Source organism: Natator depressus, chromosome 4, assembly GCF_965152275.1.
Source record: "Natator depressus isolate rNatDep1 chromosome 4, rNatDep2.hap1, whole genome shotgun sequence".
Classification (NCBI taxonomy): domain Eukaryota; kingdom Metazoa; phylum Chordata; order Testudines; family Cheloniidae; genus Natator; species Natator depressus.
This window is the reverse complement of record NC_134237.1, coordinates 20,420,541-20,440,735: the sequence shown is the minus strand read 5'-3', so window position 1 is coordinate 20,440,735 and position 20,195 is coordinate 20,420,541. Positions and strand designations below refer to the sequence as shown.

At 38.6% G+C, this 20,195-nt stretch overlaps 1 protein-coding gene across 2 annotated transcripts in view; it reads right to left on the bottom strand.

Annotated features, from left to right (window-relative positions):
* Positions 1-20,195, bottom strand: part of PKD2 (polycystin 2, transient receptor potential cation channel) — a 42,566-nt gene that overhangs the window by 11,983 nt on the left and 10,388 nt on the right. The window contains exons 3-9 of one of the 2 annotated variants that reach the window (XM_074950569.1): positions 13,694-13,827; positions 11,421-11,671; positions 10,456-10,680; positions 8,942-9,170; positions 6,881-7,051; positions 4,121-4,302; positions 3,184-3,304 (exon numbers count right to left, since the gene is read on the bottom strand). In XM_074950569.1, coding sequence (XP_074806670.1) covers positions 3,184-3,304; positions 4,121-4,302; positions 6,881-7,051; positions 8,942-9,170; positions 10,456-10,680; positions 11,421-11,671; positions 13,694-13,827 — 1,313 coding nt within the window. The remainder of the gene's footprint in view (positions 1-3,183; positions 3,305-4,120; positions 4,303-6,880; positions 7,052-8,941; positions 9,171-10,455; positions 10,681-11,420; positions 11,672-13,693; positions 13,828-20,195) is intronic. The other variant, XM_074950570.1, reaches the window with a different exon arrangement.

Sequence of the window (20,195 nt, the reverse complement as noted above, 5' to 3'; positions counted from 1 at the left end):
TTTTTTAAAGGGAGGGGTGACCTCAGTTAGAAAGTAATAGTAAACAGCCAAGATATTGAAAGGTAAGGTTCTGCACCCACAACAATATTTAACTGAATGTAACCAATGAACAACATGGTTAATTGATTACTAATTATTATTCCAATAGTTGTGGCAGTTAATAGGCTGCTGGCAAGGTAGAACACTATCTAGGCACTCATCTCTTCCTGTTACAGTTTGTCACACTTTTGTTGTACTGTTAATGGGACCCCAATCCTGCCCATGTCACTTGCTTGACCATTCTTTGCTGTGGTATGACATCTCAGAGGGTAATGTCCCACGAGATGCTAGTTCTCTTCTGCGTTACATGCCCTCCTGTCCCAACTATCCCCTGCTGAGATGGTTTCAAACAGCTGCCCAGATTTTCCCAGCAGGCCATTATACATGACTTTAGACTGCATGACATATGCACTACAAACATAGCTGTATTATGCTAAAAGCTTGTGTGTGGACACAACTGTTCTGTTTTAACCAGGTCAGATGACAGTGTAACTACCTGATTACAAACACAGTTGTATTTTTAGTATAGAGCAGGTCTAAAAAACTATCCACTACTGTGCACATATATATTTCCTGAATATGAAATTTGATAAGAATTTAATTGCTATATAAATGATATCAGGAATTAAAAGTCAACCATTTCAAACTGCTACATGTGTCAAATATTTAATTTGCCAGACATACACTAACTACTTGAAAGAAGCCATACCAAAGAGTAAATATATGTATCAAAATACCAATAAGGCACATTTATGCCCAATAAGTGTCTTTGCACAAGTCTACATGATAGGCATTCCTAGGACTATTCTGAAATAAGCGTTGCATTCCCATGCAAAAAGCATCTATGTTTTCAGTACATTTTCTCTGGAAGGAAATTTTAAAAATGTACATCCACATATCACTGTGCACCACAGCCAAAGGCCAGGACAATTAAAAAGAAAGGCCAGGACAATTAAAAAGAAATTAAAAAGAGCCCCATCCTTGACTTATGCTCATTTTGCCTTCAATTCACAACAGCAAGATTTAAGAATGCTGCTGTTTTTGATGCATCTTTCCTAGCTTTGTATCACAATGCTCTACAGGAGCTGTCAACACAATTCCATTCAATCCTTCTGACAATACCCGAAAATGGGAATGAACACACAAAATATGGTGTAGTACTGCAAGTTCCCTGACAGGCTGTAACATTATAACAAGATAGCAGCCACGAAGTAAGAGGCTCACTCTACTACTTAACATAACAAAAGAAGTAGGCCACATCCATCAGTGATGCTGTGACTTACTCTAATTAAAAGGGTTTTTTCCTCCTGTAAAATACCATCCTCCATTTGTTTAACTTTCTGAGATGTTTCACAACGGATTTCAAACCTGCTTAACGTCCCTCCTAAGTTCAAGTGTGCCATGTTGCGTTTGCTAGCTCACTCTTCCTCGGACCAGTTAAATTTTTAACAAACTTCTTAATCTCATAATTATAACAGAATAGATGCACTCAACACTTATCACACACAAACAACGTAACATCCTAACACTATATTAGATAAGAGACAGCATGAAATAATGTAGAAGGTTGTTTCAGACAATAGTACTTTAATTAACCACAGAATCAATGTCAGAAAAATGGTGTCCTAATAGGTTATCAGCAGTATACCAAATCACCATGTGGGAGCTCCAGATTTGGGAATAACTTTGAGATTTCCACTCCATATTGGTGGTATCATTAGGGTGATGGTTAAGGCTAAGATTTTGTCACGGATAGTTTTAGTAAAAGTCACGGGTGGCAGGGGACCCTGCAGCTCCCAGCAAAGGCTGGCTGAAGTCACAGAGGTCTTTGGAAGTCACAGAATCCGTGACTAAATCGCAGCTTTAGTGATGATATTTGAAAGCAGTAGTAATTAATGGAAAAGTATATAAAGGTAGTGGGAGTGGTCTTGGAAATTGCTCTCATCACCCAATGTGATTGGTCTGTGCATGAAGCATGCCAAGGGAAAGTTACTACTCCTATTAAAAGACAGTTTGTTTTTTTTTAAAAAGCTGGAATAGAATTTTCCAAAGCACTGAAGTCCCTAAATCACTTAAGTCCCATTTTCAAAAGTGACTGGCATTTAGCAGCTTAATTTTCACTGAAAGACAAAAGATTAAGGTGACTTTGGCTCTTAAGTCCCTTTGAAAATTTTTACCTCTGCTCTCTCTCCACACTAGCCTTGTAGATTTTCCTTCTAGGGGCTAGGTTGCTACACAAGAGCCCCAATTTGCTCTAAAATCATTAACACCCCGGTCAAAACAAGTTAGGTACCATCTTTTCTCTACATCTTATTCAAGAAAGTGTACCACTGCTGCATAAATGTTTTAAAATATTTTAACAAATATAGTGTTGTTGGACACATCCAGCAGTTGGAAGAGGAGATTAGAAAGACACTGACTTTTGGACAAGCTTATTTTCAAGGTGGACATACCACCATCAAAATGAATGCCTTCAATGACTCTGCAAATTGCTCCAATCTTGCAAAAATTTGACTGTCAGACCACCAGCAATTGCACCACAAAGTCAAAGCAACTTTCAAGAGGTTGTGAATGGTTCTAATCTCAAGAATATTGCATCTAACAATGAAAAATGTTTTGTGGGGGCGTAAGAGTGTCTTTCTTACGCTCCCAACCCCTTAATTCATTAAAATAACATGATACGTATTCAGTACCAGTGATAACTGGTAGTGAACAGACTCGCTTAATGGTAGTCTAACATTTCAATTCCTTTGTCAGATTACAGCAACATCCAGCCCCAAACATGAGCACTGTTTATAAATAAAGATGCAGCATGTACAGTGGAGTACTACAGTTCCTCACCATAATGCTGTTGATCTACTTGTGAAGAGCTTATATAGCAAGTCACTGGTTATATTTCAGAAGAAAAAATATTCTTGTATCAGGAAAACATTTGAAGGGCTGTGGCGGGGGGGGGGGGCAGGGAAATGCAATGCAACTTTATCTTGAAAAAGACAAATAAGAGTGTAGAGACGGGCATCTGTTAAAGGGTAAATTTCCAGTTGTGTTATAAGCTTCCTGTCACCCAAAAATAATAGGAGTCAGATGTAAAGATGAAAGTAACTGAAAACACCTGTCCCCCTCCATAAACAAAGGCTTACATACCAAAAGAATGAAGAACATAAAGAACACAAATGTAGTGAAATAAATTGGTCCCAAAACTCTGTTAGCTTCTTCAACCTCTGTAAAGTTAAAGTCTCCCAAAATGATGCGGAACTGAGTAAAGCTTTAAAAACAAAACAAAAACATGTCCAGCTGTTAAAACATTTTTGAATTCTGACAGCAAATTTGTGACATTTCATTCTATTTTGAGCTAAGCATTTTCATTATGGAGTGGGATGGAGGGGAGAGGAAGTGTGATAGGGAGAACTATATTTTTTTGAATGTTAGTCAGTTGCTGTGCTAATTAAATTTTCATGCCCATCACTAATGTCCTCACAGTCACAGTGGAGTAGAACCTAACTGAACTAAATCCAACCTCTCTTTACACATTATAAGACTTTTTAAAATCACCATTATGCTGTACAACTTGGAATAGTTACCATCTAGTAAGCAATTAGTCACACGTAGTTAACGGGATGTTCTGCAGTTTTTAGGGTACTATGCAATCACTCAGTAACTAAATGTAGATCACTACTGCAATGTAAAGTAACGTAACAGTCAGTGATACATTCTCAAAACCCTATGACTTCCATCTATTTGAAAGAGTTGCCCATCTCTTCAAATGTTAAGAAAGAAGTAGAAGTCTTTATGTTTAATATAATTTTTGTCAGGACACTTGAAGTTTTTAGAAAAATGATTTAGTTTATTATGTGTAACTGTCATATTTAGTATTGTAGAGTGACTATTTTTTTTTCTCAACAAAGTATACTGAAACAGTTTCTAAAAAGTGTAACAGAAATCCCATATACCTACAAAAACAGTCAGCTCTCTAGAACTTTTATATTTATCTGGGAGCTATAATAAAACCTTCTGTCTTCAGTGAGGTAGCGGAGGTCATTTGCTGATGTACTGAAGAACTATTTTTTATTATTATACTCACACACACTCCTGGAAAGTACTGAAGTCATCAACTTGAGTGCCAAACACAAGGTAAGCCAGCTGAGCATATGCTAAGAAAATAATGAAAAACATAATAGCAAAGCCAATGACATCTTTGGCACAGCGAGACATGGTGGTGGATAACTGGCTCATTGTTCTGTTGAAGCTGACAAATTTGAAGAGCTGTTAAAAAAAGAGAAATAGATGTAAAAACAAGACAGACAACTACTAATGAATGAGCAACGTTCCAACCCCTCACAAATCTCACAGCACTTAATACTGAAGATACAGAAAATCAATCTACTTTTATTTTTAGAAATATCCCTTCTATCAAAACACTCATACTAGAAATGAGAGGAAAATTCATAGAGGGAGAACCAAATTTCCAATCCTGCTCCATTATTCGCGCACGCTGGTTTTATTGCAGAGTTATTCCAGTGTTGGACTACCAATATTAGAACTATTTTGAAGGGGGGAAAATATTGAAGCATGCCTTTTTAAGAAACCTCCCTACAGGCTTGTTGGGTTTTTTGTTTTTTATTTAAACATGAAGCAGAAGACAGTCAGGAATTTTCAATTTATATTTGTTAACATTCACCATCTCTTTAAGTGTAAAAACGGCACATAGTTATGCTTTGTTTTATACTTTATATCATAGTGGTAGAATACACAAGTCACTTGGTAGATTAAGAATGAATTTGTGTTACTTCCTAAAGCGTACAGAGGGAATTCTCTCTCCATTGATCTAATGCTAAGATGCCCATGCATTAGATAGCTTCAGCAGTTCATTAACAAAAAAGTTTCCTTCTAGAACTCATTACATCTAGAGGACGGAAAACAAAGACGGACATGGACAGAAAACTATCATGGGGGAGCTATTCGAATGCCAAGATTTGGATTTGCCAGAGCACTTTAAATAGTCCCATGTAATATATGCATTCATATTTCAAGGTTCCCTTCTCCACATCAAGATACACTGAGTTACTATCAACTTCATTTCCAGAAATTAATAGATCACTAAAAAATTTTGGATGCATAAAATGAGATCATAGGAGAGCCAGAGGAAATTTTAAATATACATTAGAACCTACTTCTTGCAAGGTGGAGAAGCTGTACGAGAAGTATCCTACAGCGAGGGGCAATGGAAATCTGTCGAAATAGGGTCTTCCTTCACATTTGCTAGACTTCCTCAAAACAGAAAAGGAGTACTTGTGGCACCTTAGAGACTAACCAATTTATTTGAGCATAAGCTTTCGTGAGCTACAGCTCACTTCATCGGATGCATACTGTGGAAAGTGTAGAAGATCTTTTTATACACACAAAGCATAAAAAATACCTCCCCGCACCCCACTCTCCTGCTGGTAATAGCTTATCTAAAGTGATCACTCTCCTTACAATGTGTATGTTAATCAAGGTGGGCCATTTCCAGCACAAGGTAACCTATTATTATTATTAGTAGTATTATGCAAGGTAACCTATTTCCCCTTGTTTTTTCCTACCCCCCACCCCCTCCAGACGGTCTTGTTAAACCCTGGATTTGTGCTGGAAATGGCCCACCTTGATCATCATACACATTGTAAGGAGAGTGATCACTTTAGATAAGCTATTACCAGCAGGAGAGTGGGGTGCGGGGAGGTATTTTTTATGTTTTGTGTGTATAAAAAGATCTTCTGTACTTTCCACAGTATGCATCCGATGAAGTGAGCTGTAGCTCACGAAAGCTTATGCTCAAATGAATTGGTTAGTCTCTAAGGTGCCACAAGTACTCCTTATCTTTTTTCTTGTAAACCAAGCACACATGATGTGGAAATCACTGAAACACATGGAACCCCATGGTGTCATTACTACAGTCTATCCCCATTTTTAAAAAAAGTTTCTAGGCCTGTCAGTTGTGAAAATAGTTTCAGCATTAAAAAACTGCCAATATTATCTAGCCTTTATCTAGAGAAATTAAAACAGCACAGGCCAAGGTATGAACTTGCTCCATTTTAAAGCTTAGTTATTAAATGGCTACACCTTTAAGCACATCCATAATAACTACTGGTTCAATGAAGCTAGTCTTCTTATCCTAATATTCCCTTCATCTGAATGGACAGGCCATAGAAATGGTCTGACAGAAAACACAGTTTTAAACCAGCTGCCCTAGTTTAAAGTCTTTGCTGCTGGTATAATGTCAGTTTTGACTAAACCATAAAAAGCCATATAAAGGGAAGAACACAAAAAAAGTGAAAGACAGCAAGGAAGACTCCAGAAAAGCAAAAGTATTATCATATTAAACACTAATGAGTATGTAGCTTCAACACAGCAGTCATGGAATCCATGTGTTTTAGAAACTATCCACGTCTTAACATTATAGGACTTTTGTATACGAGTCAATTGATGAAATGTCAACAGCTGCATCAGGCTGGGAGAGAACAGGAACTAATTAGGGCTAGTGACTTGCCACTGGGTCAAGGAACGACAAGACTAGACTGATTTTTTCACACAATTTACTATGTGCACTATTAGCATTAGCACTATTACTGATTCTTTTTTTCTAAAATTAGGTTTCAAGATTATAACCCTGTTTTCACTCGCACATAGTTTCACTTACACGTTTTTGGTCTGAAATTTTCCATGGTTAGCCTCAGCAGAAATGTGAGCAAGCTTGGAATGTAGTTGGTTGTTTCCAAGGTGCAGAAACAAATCAAAGATATTTCTTACAGTTACATTAGCATGTGTGTTAAAGAGCTTCATTCCAATCTGAAGTATTATGATTTACCTTAATCCAGACAAAAAACACAGTGACGGCAGCAATGTTGTTGAATTGTATTTGCCAATATGCCAAAGGTTCAAAATTGGGGAAAGCATTTTGATCTTCCAGCTGCTTCTTCAGTAACATGTCCACTGTTGACCTTCTATATATGTTAATTCCTATAGCTGCTACGGATAGCTGAGTAGAAAAGAAATAAACAATAAGAAACACTTGACTGAATAGGTTTTAAACGCCACTACATAAATAGATTTAAAAAAAAAAAGAAAAAGGCTGGTGTGGCAATCAGTGCCTACAGACTAGATCTAGCCCACAAGATGTTTATCTTAAATGAAAGCTTTGATTCTGAATGTCATGCAGACCACAATAAAGTTTCTAGCCCTCATGTGTGCTGAATACTTTCTAAACACGAGCATAATTTAAATCGATGCACTAATGTCTGCCTGAAGCTGCAGACAGCCTGAAACAACGACTCAGATCAACTACCCTCTCCCTGTATTGATCATTTTAGTGGATGGACTGGACAACGGTTTCAGGAGTGAACCCCCTGGGGTCTGGAAAATGGGAGTTGCTGAAGGGAAGGAAATGCAGAGAAGAGAAAAGAGAAGAAAAAAAGAGAGGAGATTCACAAAGACCGGGGAGAGAAAGAAGAGGAAGAGAAATTAAGGGCAGGAATAATGATGGCCTAAAGAGGGAGCAACTTTTCTCACTGAGTGATGAAGGGCCAATAATGCACAGAACAAACAGTAACTGCATGTTTGGCTACTACCACAATGGTCAACTTCCACCCTTGATCATCACCAAAACCTTTTAATGACATCAGTGAACATGGCACTGTGCATTGTGGGGAGTATATAGTCCTGAATTTGTACCCTGGCCCATGGACCATAAGTACACACAGAACTCAGCCCTCTCCTCTGAATTAGTTTGACAACCCGATTTAAATATATGGTACATTCTGACTATAGCAATGAAATTTCTCATTTTTCCCCACTTAATGCTGTAGAGGCATGTAGTTCAAGTGATAATTCAAACTCTTCAGTCACAAATTCCCGATAGGAATATTAAAGCAGAGATGTTAAAGTGACTTGCCCAAGGCTAGAGAACACTAATCAGAGTCTAGAATAAAAATGTAGAAGCTGCTGGCTCCTGGTACCATGCATATTTCAATCGTTACATTATTGGTAAATGTATTTGTATAAAGCAAAGTTGGCAAAACCCCACCACAGGGGTCTACATCATGGATTACACAGGAGCCTGAAGTTCAAAGGTAAATTTTGCACTCCGAACAAAGAGAACATTCGGTCTACTTTATCAGGAAGCCAAACTTGACTTGTACTATATGGAAAACATGCTGGTGCAGGCGGTGCAGTGCAATCAACTACACTCTCTGGCACTTGGGTCTGGTTGGCGAGTCATAAGCAATGTCATTCAAAACTTATTAGCTGGCTAAATATCTGAATAAAAACACTAAGATTTGTTAGTATTACTTTGCAAATACCCACCCACGCTCTCAAAATTCCCAAAAGCGTTGGCTTTAAAGCAGAGAACGTTGTCACTGGAATGCCACTCAAAAAATCATTGCATTTGCTGGTATTTGAGATGTGGAAGTATGGGAGAGCCACGATAAAGCAGAAATTGTTATAGTTTCCTCTCCTCATGGCTGTCCCCGCAGCTTCAAGAATCATTGGAAGAAAATTATTTCAAAATAGCTTTGTACAGAGGGAAGGAGGTTAAAAACCTGAGAAATGCTAAAAATCCCTGTGTACACAGTAGAATCCTTTCAGATCCTCTCCTAAAGATGCCACTGAATAGGAGAATCAAGGAAATTCAGCAAAATATACATAATCTAAATCGTGATACCCTTTCTCACACTGAATAGTACCTTCTGCCATCAGTAATCTCACTGAAGTCATGTAATTAGAATGTGGTTACTGTCTCCTTCAGCACACATTTGTGCCCTATACCCATGCCACTAGTGCTGAGTGCACTGAACACTTCCAGGAAAACTCTTCAAAGAAAGCAATACTAGAATATCATAAAGATTCATATCCATAAGCCATTACCCACCACAATGATAAGGATATCAAGACAATTCCAGAGACTCCTGAAGTAATGCAGTTTATGGATGCGAATTTCCAAGATCTCTTCTACAATATAATAAAGGGTGAAGAGACAAAAGGCCATTTCACAGGCTGCCAGGAAGAAATCAAAACTAGAAATGTAATGGATAAGCTTCACTGGCTGAAACTGCCAAGATGTAATGAGGCCACCTGTTGCTGGAAACTCCACTAATAACCTGCATTTTAAAAAGAAAAAAATATTATGTTTTAGACACAGACTCTGAAAATTACTTCAACATAAGCCTAGACTTTTAAAGTTTGTCAGCAGGAAATTTTACAAAAATCTAAGAGTAGTAGAAAAACATTTTCATGAGTTTTAATTATTAAAAATTTTAGCTCTAAAATTTTTAACAAGGATGGGAGTTGTTTGACTTAGAAATTCCTGTATGGACAAAATTTTAAAGTATGTGCACAATTTTGCACTCAGGTGACACACACACACAAGACATCGTATAAAGCAAGACTGTATGTATACAAATCCCTAATCTGCACATAGACATCTTCTGTTGCACTCACACTTTAAACTTTGGTCCCTACTGTCTGCAACCTGAGTACCGGGATTTGAAGTTTGTCTGTCTAGTTTCACTTTTCAGACTAAAAAAACGTCAACCAGCAATTTAAAAAAAATGTTGGCCTTTTCATAATTGTAGGTGCTGTTAATAATATATGTAAGGATTTTTTGTGTGTGTGATTATTTTAAGACTCAGCACTGTCCTTTGGAACAGAGTCACTGATTTCAGATCGTTTCGGTAACTGCATTTAGAAATATAATTTAAAACAAATATTGGAATTTTTTAAAGTCACAGAAGAATCCTGATTTTTACAAAGCATAGTTATGTAGTGCATCTTTCAGAATATAAACTTCCCATTCCATGTAGCTACATGGTTCCTTCACTCATTTAGGATAAATCATCCTCAACATCAAAAAGATGCTCTCATAATCTGACCCAGGCTCAACTGCCTTCAGCTAATCTCTTTCAAATGTACCAAGTTTTCCTATATTTGGTAGTGATAGCGGACAGAAATTCTGAACACAATGAGAAATTCATACTTTCTTCTCAAACAGGAGTTACCTGGGGGAAAAAACACCTTAAAAAATTGAACTCATTTCAAAATTGTCAATTAGAAGGCAGCAGTACACAAGAGAAAGGTGGCTAAGCTCTGTGGACATGCTGGACAGGATACTCAGGTGTCTTCTCTAGTGACTCCTCGGGGGCCGTAGATGCTAACCAACTAACTCCAAGGGCTATCCAAATGTAAGCATTTGGGGTGGAAATCATTAGCAATACAAATAACTCTTCCTCTTGCTGAAAAGTTCCAAGAGGCTCTCACTTCACTACATAGTAAGATTCAGTGCATATTGATCAATTCCCATGATACAAAATAAAGCAAATCCCATATCTACTGTTTGTGCAATGTCATCTGAGAGAACACAAATACTATCCAAAGTTTTATAAATACCTGACAATACAGAATAGATTGATGTTCGCATTGTACACAGAGAAATCAATAAAGGCTGCTCTTGTCCCTCTATCCAGCCACAAGTATTTCTTAAGGTTAGCAATCTGTGTGGCTGTCTCCTCTCTGCTTCGTGACAGATCTTGATAATAACCAGCCCCACTGTATGAGGCAATCAACCCCCAGTGGCTGCTCCCATTCAAATCTTGTTCATTGGTGTAAGTCCAACTGGTTTAAGACAGCAAGAGAAAGAATACATTACTCATTCTTTTCATGTGTAACAGCATATACACTAGCTTGATCACACACAAAAAAACCCCAATTGCAATAATTTACAAGAGATATTAATAAGATGTGGTATCTGTAACCTGGAAAGATGCACTAGAGGGTCTCTTGATATTAACAGACAAAATTAATAGTAAAGATAGATAATGACAAGTCACAGTAAATTAATTATGTCTTGACAACAGAATACTCTCAATTGGCACAGAGTGTTGTATTCTCTTAGTGAAACAAAAAGCAGCATATAATACTTTACAACACCACTGTGAGGGAGACAAGTAGTATTTCCACTTTGTGCATGGGGAAGACAATTTAACCAAAGACACTCAGTGAGTAAGCAGTAAAATCCAGAATTAGAAGTTGAGACTTCTGGCTTCAACTGTGATGCTTAGATCCCATTGCATTTCTAGGCAATGGACATACCCGTTGGTGGCAGACTTGGATGTATCTAAACCAGTAAGGCCAAGAACAGAACTAATAGACTGATTTCATACAGGTGGAAGAAACTAATTTAGAGTTGACAACTGTTTTAGATTTAACTGTAAAGGAAGAGTTTACATGCAGAACACGCAATAATTAAGATGTTGCTTTTGGCAGGTACCAGATATCAATGGAGAATCAGCTAAAAACGCCCACAGAATTGCAGAACGCACACTTGGCTATGTGGATGAGAGAGAAATACATACGCTGTTCCATTTCGGAGCCCAAAAGGAGCAGTATCTTCATTAGCAACAGAATAAACGTCATAGCACTCTTTAATTTCATCTTTTAAGTCCTCAGGTATCGAGCATGTCCCATTTCTCACTTTCAGCTGCCGAACACGAGGCACCCCCAAAAGTAGATTCTCATAATAAATGAAACTTTTGTTTTCTGCCATGGTTTTATTGTTGTACCACATCTCCCAGTACAGCCCATCCAGCAAAGGGCCTTCTGTGAACTGCGGAGGAAGAAAGAATTTTAGGGATGCTAAATTCATTCAGAGCCAACACTGCGTATTTTTATACACTTCCACTCCTGCCAAGGATGTGTTCAATATTGTAATCGTTAGTTTTTGTCTATCAACAGAAAAAGTTCTTGCTACATAAAGTTACTTAGCAAAAATTCCTCTGGACAACTAAGTGTTGATGGATTCCAAGGGAATTTCTCCAACCCACCATGATCAGAAGTATGATAACTATGCTACGTCCACTGGGCAAAGGATTAGAGAGAGAAAGAATGACGGATTCTGAGTTTTTAGAAATGGAGAGATCCTCCATGGCCATGTCTGCATTAGGGAAAACATTCTCAGTAAAGCTACCATGAATTCAGCTACATGCAGCTCTCTTCTCTGCTCGCATTTATGCTCTTTGCAGTTGAAAGTTATTAAAGCCCTGTTTTGTATGATTGATACAAAAATCTATGTGGCTGCTTGAGTTACAAAAATAAGAAATATGAACCTTAAAATATATCAAATTGACTTATGAAAAATTATTAGTAGGCTAAAATAGGTAAAAATTTCAGAAGTGCCGAAATGACATAGGCGCTGGTCTTTTTTCAAAATTGACTTTGGCACTTAGGACCCTAAGTGTCTTTAAAAGTCAATGGGACTTGGAGCTGAAATGCAAAAGTCATCTTAAAATTTTGTACTCAGTCTATAGACTAGTGTGTTTTCTGGGAGATGGGAGGAATAAAAAATAATTTTGGTATACTCAAAACATTCTAATTATTTTTAGTACATTAACTGCTCCTGAATAGTCATAGCAACACCATGTACTCATTCTTGCACTGTGTCGTGCTTGGGCAGACTGCTACAGCAACACCCTGCACAATGGAAGAATACTGCAAACGGCACATCGCAGGACCAGGACTGATAATGGCTCATAAGGAGTGAAAGGTCAATGATCAGCAAACAAAGGCCCAAATGCCGCAAACAATGATGCATGTAGTTAGCTTGAAACGCAAGTCGTACAGGAGAACCTCAGAGTTACAAACATCGTGGGAACGGACGCTGTTTGTAATTCTGAACAAAACGTTCTGGTCGTTCTTTCAAAAGTTTACAACTGAACATTGACTTAATACAGCTTTGGAACTTTACTATGCAGAAGAAAAATGCTTTTAACATCTTAATTTAAATGAAATAAGCACAGAAACAATTTCCTTATCTTGTCAAATCTTTTTTTAAAAACTCTTTTTAGCACTTACATCTAATAGTACTGTACTGTATTTGCTTTTTTTCTTTTTTGTCTCTGCTGCTGCCTGATTGTGTACTTCTGGCTCCAAATGAGGTGTGTGGTTGACCGGTCAGTTCATAACTCTTGAGGTTCTACAGTACCAATGAAATCAACAGGACTCCTAACAACAACGCTTGATGTAACACACCTCAGCAACTCGACAGGTGTGTCATCTATTAGGTCAGTAATGTCCAGGCCTGATAAGTAACTGTATTAGTATATCAGAACCAAATATATTCTCTCCTGTGACCTGAACTAAGATTTAAATCCAGGTTTTAAAAGTGTATCTAACAAGTGTTAATCCGTTGTGACATCTAGATTCCTAAATTCAACACTTGTAATGAATTGCATTTAGTAACTCTGGCCTTGTCTACACTACAAAGATTTGCCGGTTTAGTATACCGGCAAACCCTCCTAGGGCAAAATGCAGCTTATAGTGACAAAAGAATGTTTTTGCTTATATAGCTTATTCCAGTTTGCTGAACAAAATAACCTACAGCGGCAAAGCACTTAATTGCCAGTATAACTGTGTCTACACTAGAGCTTTTGCCAGAATAAAAATGTAGTTACAAAAAAAAAATTTTACATTCCCAGGCAACATTACTGTATCGGCAAAAGTGTAGACCAGACCTAAGAGCATTTGTTGATTATGATGGAGAATTTAAAAGATATTTACAGATGGTTGTGAGTCCAGAGGGGGAAAAATAACAAATTTACAGTGACAATAAGATACATTTTTTTCCCTTCACCTTCCAGAAGTCCTCCATGGTGGATAAGGTTTTGAAATTGGTTTTCTCCATTTTCGATAAAGGTGTTTCCAGGAAGAGCTGTGACATTACCCTAGTGTAATAGTACATACTGGAACTCACCATCCCATAAGTCACTGCAGGAGACATTTTTTGGTAGGGAGGAGAGAAAGAGGGAACCAAGTTTTAAAAGCTTATTTCAAAAACATCTGATTGTATTTTACACAGAAATGTTAACATTTTTAAATAGGATAAAATGCAAGGCAAGCTTTTCCCTATCACCAAGCCCCCAATAATCACCATTAATCACTCTGAGGTGATTTTATGCTATGTTTACGCAGCAATTAAAAACCCGTGGCTGGCCGTGCCAGCTGAATTGGGCTCATGGGGCTTGGGCTAAGGGGCTGTTTATCTGAGATGTAGACATTGGGGCTCAGGTTGGAGCCCGGACTTTAGGACCCTGAGAGGTGGGAGGGTCCCAGAGCTGTCTGCAACCCAAGCCAGCTGGTGGCTAACTGCAGTGTAGACCTACCCTTAGTGTAAAAGGAATACAGAATAGAAGTGTCAATCAGCTTTCAAATATTCAATGTTCCAATTCCACTTTCTTTAGTTAGCTTATTATTTATAATTACAGGTATTTATTATTAAACTTTTAAAATAATAATTAGTAAGAAACAGGATATGTGCAGTAACTTTAAAAGATCTTTTAATTAGAAAACCCTGAATACGATTTACGTTTTGCTCCTATTGGGCCAAGTCCTTGGCTGAGAACCAGACAGCACAAGTTATAGAGGGATGGAAAGATGACTTTGGTTTCTTTGATCATGGGGTCACTGAGTGCAGTGCCAATCCCCAGTCAGAAGTTAGAGCAGCCCACAGCAGAGATAGAAGTGGCACAGGATTCTCTAAATCAGACCTAGAATAATACCCTTTGAACCAGACTAATCCTTCCAATGCTGGATATGGTAGCTCAGTCAGATTCTGCTACTAGTCTAGCACAGAGCAGCTGAAAAAGACCGCCCAACGTCTTAAGCGACGGCAGGAGCGGTGTTCCACCACCTTCAAACATCTGAAGTTTCCCAGTAGTAAGGCTGTGCCTGTGCTGTGGCTCCCGCCCATCGCATTTCTCCACTAGCCAAGTGATACCAATGTGACCTGAGTCAGTTTTACCCTCTACTTCTACAAGCATACTGGAGATGCTACGCATAGCAGGAGATGCAGCGTTCTCTAACACTGGAGACTATTCACGGAGGATAGCACTGGCTGTTCGTAGACATACTGCTTCCCCTGTGCACCATTAGGAACGGACATTGAAAATGACCAAATTCCTGATTCAACCATGTATTTCAGCATTTAAGTAATCCCATCCCTATTCAGCAAAGCACTTGAGCACATGCTTACTCATGCAATTATGTGCTTTGCTGCATAGGGACACGATTACTCATACACAAAATTAAGCACACTTAAATGCACTGCTGCATCAGGGCCTAAGACTATCAGTTGCTTCTCCTCACTCCTTTAAAACTGGGCCATGTGCACAAGAAGCAGCATAGATGCCATTCTGGAGGGATGAGGCAGGTGGAAGGGTGAGGCAAGGAAGGCCAAAAAAACCCAGAAAAGCTCAAATGAGGAGAAGGCAGAGGAAAGGGACAGAATATCTAATAGCAGGGCGTATCAGGAAAGGTAGGATTTGGCCCCTCGCTTATAGAATAATAGCATCTTTCCAGTTGGAGTGAACAGGCACAGCCACCAGAAAAGACTGACACAACGGAGAATTAGGCCCCCAACTTAAAGACTGCATCTACACTACAACTGTAAGCATAACAACATTGGGAGATCCAGTTATAGCACAGTTAAAGTCGCTGGGTGGACAGTACCTAAACTGGTTCCAGGGACACTGTTAAAACCCTGAAAAGTCCAATACCACAGCCCACTTTTGAGGGATGGAATTAGGTCCAGGCTATATACCAATTTTTAATCTTGTTGTGGTGACAGAGTCCTATGACTATTATATAGTATAAACAGAGTTAAGGAAAGTTAAACTCCCCTATAAATTATCGAAAGAAAATAAATATCAGTCTAAAGAACAAGAACTATGTCTTCAAGCTTTTCTTCAATGTTGTATGGTGAGTGTATGAATTGCTAATGCAGTACACTGACCTTCAGTCAATTTATTAATTTAAAAATACTAGTACATACGAAATTCTGTCTTTTCTTGTACTGAAAAATGACTATCCAAATTATGCCAAATAACCACCGCAGGACATACTGAACTGTGAAAACTCAAGAGCAAACTGCTTGAAAAATAAAAGACAAATATGTTTAAAATGCCTTTTTAACTGAAACAAAGGGTTATACTAATTTTCAGAATACTGTAGTTCCTCTCTCCCTCATTAAAAAAAATAATTTGAAAGGAAAATTGTGCATGAAACATTTCTAGTAAAATGTTTTTGCTTGCAGACCATTTAATGTGAATTTGCATCAAGTTATTCAGCTGACGGGTGTTAACATTTGTATCTTCTAGCAGTGCTAAAACTCTGCACGGGAATAAACTGTAGATCTATATCAAGGCCTTCTTGTATACCCTAGCTGCTGCTTTTTTTTTTTCCTTCCTTTCTTCTCCTTAATAATCTCTTACTGTTGCATTTCCACTGGTGCTAGTATTGACAGTCCACTGGGCTTTTTATCACTGTACCATCTAGGCTAGTTCTGAGTAGGGTTAGATGACACAACACCACAAATGCTGGTATCACGGTTACGCTATTTCACCTGACATACTAATGGTATGGTACTAATGGTACTAAAAATTTAAGGAAAATATCAGAGTAGATAAAGAAATCATACTTGCTCTCAAAGCTACAACTTTATATTTTAGTTTAAAATTCATTGGCATTTTGAGGCACTGAAAATATTAAATTGTGGATTTATTGCCAGTGCTAAAAATAAAGAGCATAAAAAAATAAGACAGCTTTCCAGAATTATATTAACCAGCAGCAAGTAATTGTTTTACTAGGCAAGTAAAAGATTTGTTTTATCACCACCACCACGAGGAAAGTCGGTGAATAGATTTTATGTTTAGGTTGGTAAATTTTCATGATTGTTTTGCAAGGCTGAAGTCTGGAGCAGAATAAAGACCCCCCCCCCCCCCCGTTTCCCTACATTATGTTTGAACCACTAGACCATATGAAAACTTAAGTATCTGTTTTAGCCATTGCACATGCTATATTTGATTGAGCTACTTTGTGTGTTATAGTATTACAAATGAAACTCTAAAAAGATTATTTTGGAGAGGTTTTATTTAAAAAAAAAGTATATTCAGACCTCTAATAATTCCAAGCACTATGTAATACCATACTTATTTTATTTCCCACAATCTTGGTCAGCTGCCTAAGTATGTGGCAGGAAAGTGTGAAAATCCTTTAAAAAGTTATTTTGCCTCAATAAGAGGAATCTGTACTTAAGTTTATTCTACAAACTAGATCATGGTGTATTAATAAAAACCTAGAATACTTTTGTTAAAAGTTAAAAAGAAAAATCTTTAACTCTTTCAGTGTTTAGATAAAGGAATGTCTTTACTTCTGATGCTTCCATTGTAAAAGCACAATATACTAACAGCACAAACTCTAATGTAGAAGACCTCCCAGTATATATTATGTATATGGTTCTAGGGTTCTAAAATATCCTACATTGCGCACACACAAAAAAAAGGTACTCAGTCTTCCCCCAAGGGATACCACTACAAGGACATATATATGAGAGAGAGAGAGAGAGATTATGTGCAGTGTTGTTATAGCCATGTGTGATGAAGAGGGAATTTCTCATAGTACTTTGGATGCTGCATGTTTAACCAGGTGGTGGGGAAAGAGTGATTACTATTTGCAGCGATCCCGCTGTGACTGTCGCCTAGCTGCCTGGACCCCATGCCCACAGAGAACCCAGAAGATACGGACGTGGACATCTGGGTGTCTAGCAAATAATGAACATAGACTGCTGTCCACTCCCTCTGCAGGAAGCCAGACAGTTCAGACCAGCTGGAGAACAAAGAGCTAAGGTGGATGGTCAGGTGACGATGTCTGCCTGGGAGGAAGAACAAAGGACTGAGGAGGAGCAGGTTGGATTAGTTAGGTGTGATCTGCTGGAAGTAGGGGTACTTGTGGACTGGGGCCTGGAAGAGGGCCCTGGGCTCTAGTCAGACCCAGTTGGACTTGGCTGCAACTTTTCCACTCTCTGTGCTAACTGAAGAACTGCCTACGCTGTGTGCCAGAAATTTAACAAATCCTTCCATTTTACAGTGCTGTCTGAGAGTCACTCTAGACTAAAGAGGTCGGGGTTGCATGTCTCCCTTTGGTTGTGCAAGTCTGCCCAAGGGTCCAGTTCAAGTGGATTCACTGAGGGGAGCTCAAAGAGCGAGGCAGACATACTGAACGCTCAGAAGGGAGGTCCTAGGAGGCACTGAAGCCAAGGGGCTTACCCAGTTAGTGTAAATCAAAGGAGGGTTAACACTCTAAAAGGTTCCTCCCAGGGACTGTTACAGAGCTGTGTGAAAGCACCAGACCTGTGGTAACTGTGACACCATGTTGGTTCCAAAAAAGAGAGACAAGCTGGGTGGAGTAATATCGTTTACTGCACCAACTTCTATTGGTGAGAAAGAAGTTTTCACAGAGCTGAAGAGGACCTGAAGAACAGCTTTTTGTAAGTTCAAAAGCTTACCTCTCTCACCAACGGAAGTTGCCCCAATAAAAAAACATTATCTCACCCACCTTGTCCATCATGTATTAGAAATTCCAGTATCTGCCTCTTTGGATTTCTTTACCTTTTTATGTAAAAGTAAAGATAAAAGACAGCCACAAAGATATAGTAATTCCTAATGTTTGTGTTGAAATCACTTTACAATGACCTATTGTGAAGTCAAATTTTATTCTACACAAGCTTATTCATTCTTATACAGTATATAACAGCATGTTGCTTTGACAATTATTGAATTAAAAAAAAAAAAAGCTAAAATAAAAATGGCCAAGGGCCTCAAGCTCCAAAGAAAGGAAATCAGATTGAGGCTGAGGCTGTTAATGAGGTCCATTATACCTCAGGTTGAGAAAAGCAGGCCAGAAATTTGTATGCTGCTGTGTAGGACCTTTGCCAAGCTTCCCATAGAGTCAGTGCTCCAACACCATTCAGCAACCTGACACACAGTCAGCTGGGGAGCTTCAAACATCTTCACACTACATCTAAGTTACCCAAAGGCTTAATTCAAGACTATTGTAGTAGCAATATTTTTGATTGTGTCTGCATGGTTCTGGCTGCTTTGGTTATAGGTAAAATGCACAATAATTTTATTAAAAAGAAAAGGAGTACTTCTGGCACCTTAGAGACTAACAAATTTATTTGAGCATAAGCTTTCGCGAGCTACAGCTCACTTCATCGGATGCATTCTGTAGCTCACAAAAGCTTATGCTCAAATAAATTTGCTAGTCTCTAAGGTGCCACAAGTACTCCTTTTCTTTTTGTGAATACAGACTAACACGGATGCTACTCTGAAACCAATAATTTTATTGAGTGTGCCAGACATGTTTGGTAGGTAGGACCTTACCAAGCAATTATAGTCACATCTTCAATTATTTTACAAACAGCATTACAACTCAAAGTAATTGGTCCTACCAACAGGGGATATCTCAGCCCCCTAATAAGCCCCCCTTAAAGGAGAAGGGGTTGGAGTTTGCAAACCTCACTCTCCGGTAGTTGGGAGTTGGTAGGCAAGACTGTAAATTCTTCTCCTCAGGGACCACGTTGTTTTATGCATTTGTATGCACAATGGGGCCGCCAATCCTGACTGGGCTCTTTGGATGCGACCACAAATAATAAATAGTAACAAAATTAAAGCCATTTCCGTGGTTCAAGCATCTACTCACTATCTCATGCCAATGCTTAGTACCACACACTTTACCCAAGATTTACTTCTGTGTATTAGCATACATGAGGCTGCAAGCCTGTTTAGGACCCTCAATGTTATGTGCACATGTAGAGAGTCAAAAAATGTTTAAGAGGCTACCACCGCTAGTCTTTCAACCACTACAGAAACTTTTTTGCTTAAGGATACCTGGTTTTGACTTAGTTGATAAAAATCATACCTTTTCAGACACTTTCTGAACCTTAATTTTTGACTGTGATCAATAGCTCACGCCTTTCACTATTCGATGGCATCAGATACACAAAATTTGTGCCATGCACCAGCTTTTAAACAGTCGCTTGGAGGAACCCTTTCAGCATACCACAACCTGAAAGGGGTACCAATTCTTCCAAGAGGGTAGGCCACATGGCCTCAACGCCTTTAGGACTGAGGGAAGGTCAACATTTAAAATGCTGCCTCGGCAGAACATTGGCACAGCTGTACTGATGCAGCTGCGCCACTGTAGCGCTTTAATGAAGACACTGTAGGAAGGAGGAGAGCGGTCACCCATCAGCACAGTTAATCCACCTCCACAAGATGTGGTAGTTATGTCGGTGGAAG